General features: G+C 56.8%; 1 protein-coding gene across 1 annotated transcript; it reads left to right on the top strand.

The window, feature by feature from the left end:
* The first annotated feature begins 1,418 nt into the window (after positions 1–1,418).
* Positions 1,419–2,329, top strand: CLDN14 (claudin 14). The gene has a single exon (XM_007125382.2). The coding sequence runs from the start codon at positions 1,533–1,535 to the stop codon at positions 2,241–2,243; it is 711 nt and encodes a 236-aa protein (XP_007125444.2). The 5' UTR covers positions 1,419–1,532; the 3' UTR covers positions 2,244–2,329.
* Positions 2,330–2,745: the final 416 nt, after the last annotated feature.

Here is a 2,745-nt window from a genome sequence, read left to right as displayed (position 1 = left end):
CCCCGTCCCCCCCCAGACCACGGATGTCCTGTCCAGCACCATGCTGTCTCACCGTTATCTCGTTTGTCTGTTAAGAGGACAGATCTAAAGATCATCTCCAGTGCCTCCAATGGAAGCATCACCCGTTACTAACCAAATCCCTCATCGTGATTCAGTGGGAGATTTCTTTACAGCGGACTCAGGATTAAAGCCAAGAGGGCCTGGGGCACCCCAAAAGCAGCTCGCAGGAGAATCTGCATTGGGCGACGCCCTCCCGGCCCACTTTAGCTCCCTGCAGCTTTCCTGCGCTTAACTGCAGAACACTGCTCTGAGAAGGAAGGAAGAAGCGGGTTTTGCATTCCGGACTCTCACCAGTTTGGGCCGCTGAAGTGACTTGGCACCAGCAGAGAAGCTTCCCTTTTCCCCCCTTCAGAATCAGAAGACACTCTGGGGCCATGAAGTCCAGCTCCCTTGTTTTGAAGACAGAGAGGCCCCGAGTCACTCAGAGGGTGGGATTCTCTTCTTTTGCCCCTTACTCTGCTCCTGGCAGGAGAGAGGAGCTCGTGGTGTCCACCAGGGCAGTTCTGGTCTCCCTCCCTTTTTCCCTTCCTTCCTCTCCCCCTTCCATCCTCCTCTCCTCCCTTCCCCACTCCCTGACTCTCTCCTTCCTTCCTCCCAATATTTCCCGAGTATCCCCGATACGCCTGGCAGTACATACCACATACGTGCTGGGTCCAAGAAGTGTTTGAGATTTTGCCATGGTTACAATGTTCAGTAGCAGCCTGTCTTGTAATAAGCCCACCCCTCTTCAGAGTGGTGTGAGAGGAGGTACCCTGCCCGCAGGGGAGGGTCCCTGGTTTGTGGTCCTGGCTGCAGCACCGAAGAGCTGATGACCTTGGTCATTCCTCTCCCCTGGCGTCAGTGGATAATCTCTAAGGTCACATCTGGGATTCTGGAAGGCAGCGTCTGACCCGCCTATGGTGCCAAGCCCCCTCCTATGAGCACATAGGGAAGTCTCCCACTTTCAGAAAAATGTTTCATCCTGACAGGCAGTCTGAGCTCTTTTCTAAGTCCTAAGCAGCACACGCCTTAACACTTGCCAGTCCATTTGTTGATTTAACAACCTTAGTGATTACTGATCAAACAGAATGAAGTGAGATTCAAATGCAGCAGGGTTTGAGGGCAGACACAAGACAAAACTTCCCACATGGGGTCGGTAAGTACTAAGAGAAGTGGGGTCTCTGGAGTGTCCTTCCCTGGGGTCCTGGGAAAGCCCAGCCCAGCCAGGTGTCGGCTCTCACCCCTTCTAGCTCTGGCCTTCCAGAGAAAGCGTCTTAGGCGAGCCGCTTATTCGTTCACCCAATCAAGTCTCGGAAACTTTTTTTAAAAACATGTTAATCGTGGTACCAACCGCCTATGGAAATCGCCGTTTCGGTGGCAGAAATAAATGCATCGAGATAATCTTTAACCCGTTTCCTCTCCCCCCGCCCCGCCTCCCGGCTTCATTAGGACTCCTGCGGGCGCCTGAGCGAGCGGCAACCGCCAGCAAGGTCATGGCCAGCGCCGCCGTGCAGCTCCTGGGCTTCCTGCTCAGCTTCCTGGGCATGGTGGGCACGCTCATCACCACCATCCTGCCGCACTGGCGCCGCACGGCGCACGTGGGCACCAACATCCTGACGGCCGTGTCCTACCTGAAGGGGCTGTGGATGGAGTGCGTGTGGCACAGCACGGGCATCTACCAGTGCCAGATCTACCGCTCGCTGCTGGCGCTGCCCCGCGACCTGCAGGCGGCGCGCGCGCTCATGGTCATCTCCTGCCTGCTGTCGGGCGTGGCCTGCGCCTGCGCCGTGGTCGGCATGAAGTGCACGCGCTGCGCCAAGGGCACCCCCGCCAAGACCACGTTCGCCGTGCTGGGCGGCGTGCTCTTCCTCCTGGCCGGCCTGCTCTGCATGGTGGCCGTGTCCTGGACCACCAACGACGTGGTGCAGAACTTCTACAACCCGCTGCTGCCCAGCGGCATGAAGTTCGAGATCGGGCAGGCCCTGTACCTCGGCTTCATCTCCTCGTCCCTGTCGCTCATCGGCGGCACGCTGCTCTGCCTGTCCTGCCAGGACGAGGCGCCCTCCAGGCCCTACCAGGCGCAGCCCCGGGCCGGCACGGCCACCGCGCCCGCCTACCGGCCGCCCGACGCCTACAAGGACAATCGGCCCCCCTCGGCCACCTCGGCCTCGCACAACGGGTACAGGCTGAACGACTATGTGTGAGTCCCCACGGCCTGTCCCTCCCCAGGCCCCCAGGAGGCGCCGGGACCCAGGCTGCCGACCGCTTCAAGGTCCGGGCACCAAGTTTACTTCTGGGCTGCTTTGGTGTCCAAAGGGATAATGTGAACCTGAGGAAATGGGCTTAGGATGCAGGGAAGGCGGGGAAATAAGATGAGGAGAAAAGCTCTACATACCAAAGACAAAAAAAAAAAAAAAAAAAAAAAAAAAAAATCCTTCCTGTTTTTGTATTTATTATATGTATTTATGTGGGTGATTTAATGACAGCTGAATAAAAAGCGACTTGGGAGTTTGGTCAGCGGGGTTTGTTTGCAAGCCAGGAATAAACCTTTTGGATGCGGTTGTCTCTGAAACTGACAATATCCGTGTCTGTCTCCAGGCCCTTATTCTGTCTGCTAAGATGCTGGTAACCATAGTCGGCACACCTCCGGGCTCTGCCCACACAGGACAGGAAAGTCAGAGGAGGGCTGGGCTGATGTTCATACAA

The sequence above is a fragment of the Physeter macrocephalus genome, unplaced genomic scaffold (genome assembly GCF_002837175.3).
Source record: "Physeter macrocephalus isolate SW-GA unplaced genomic scaffold, ASM283717v5 random_1384, whole genome shotgun sequence".
Classification (NCBI taxonomy): domain Eukaryota; kingdom Metazoa; phylum Chordata; class Mammalia; order Artiodactyla; family Physeteridae; genus Physeter; species Physeter macrocephalus.
The sequence above is the reverse complement of the archived record's forward strand: the minus strand, read 5'-3'. Positions and strand labels throughout refer to the sequence as shown.

Bases quoted from the DNA above. Each gene is read 5' to 3' on its own strand.
- CLDN14 (XM_007125382.2), top strand. From the start codon at position 1,533: ATGGCCAGCGCCGCCGTGCAGCTCCTGGGCTTCCTGCTCAGCTTCCTG.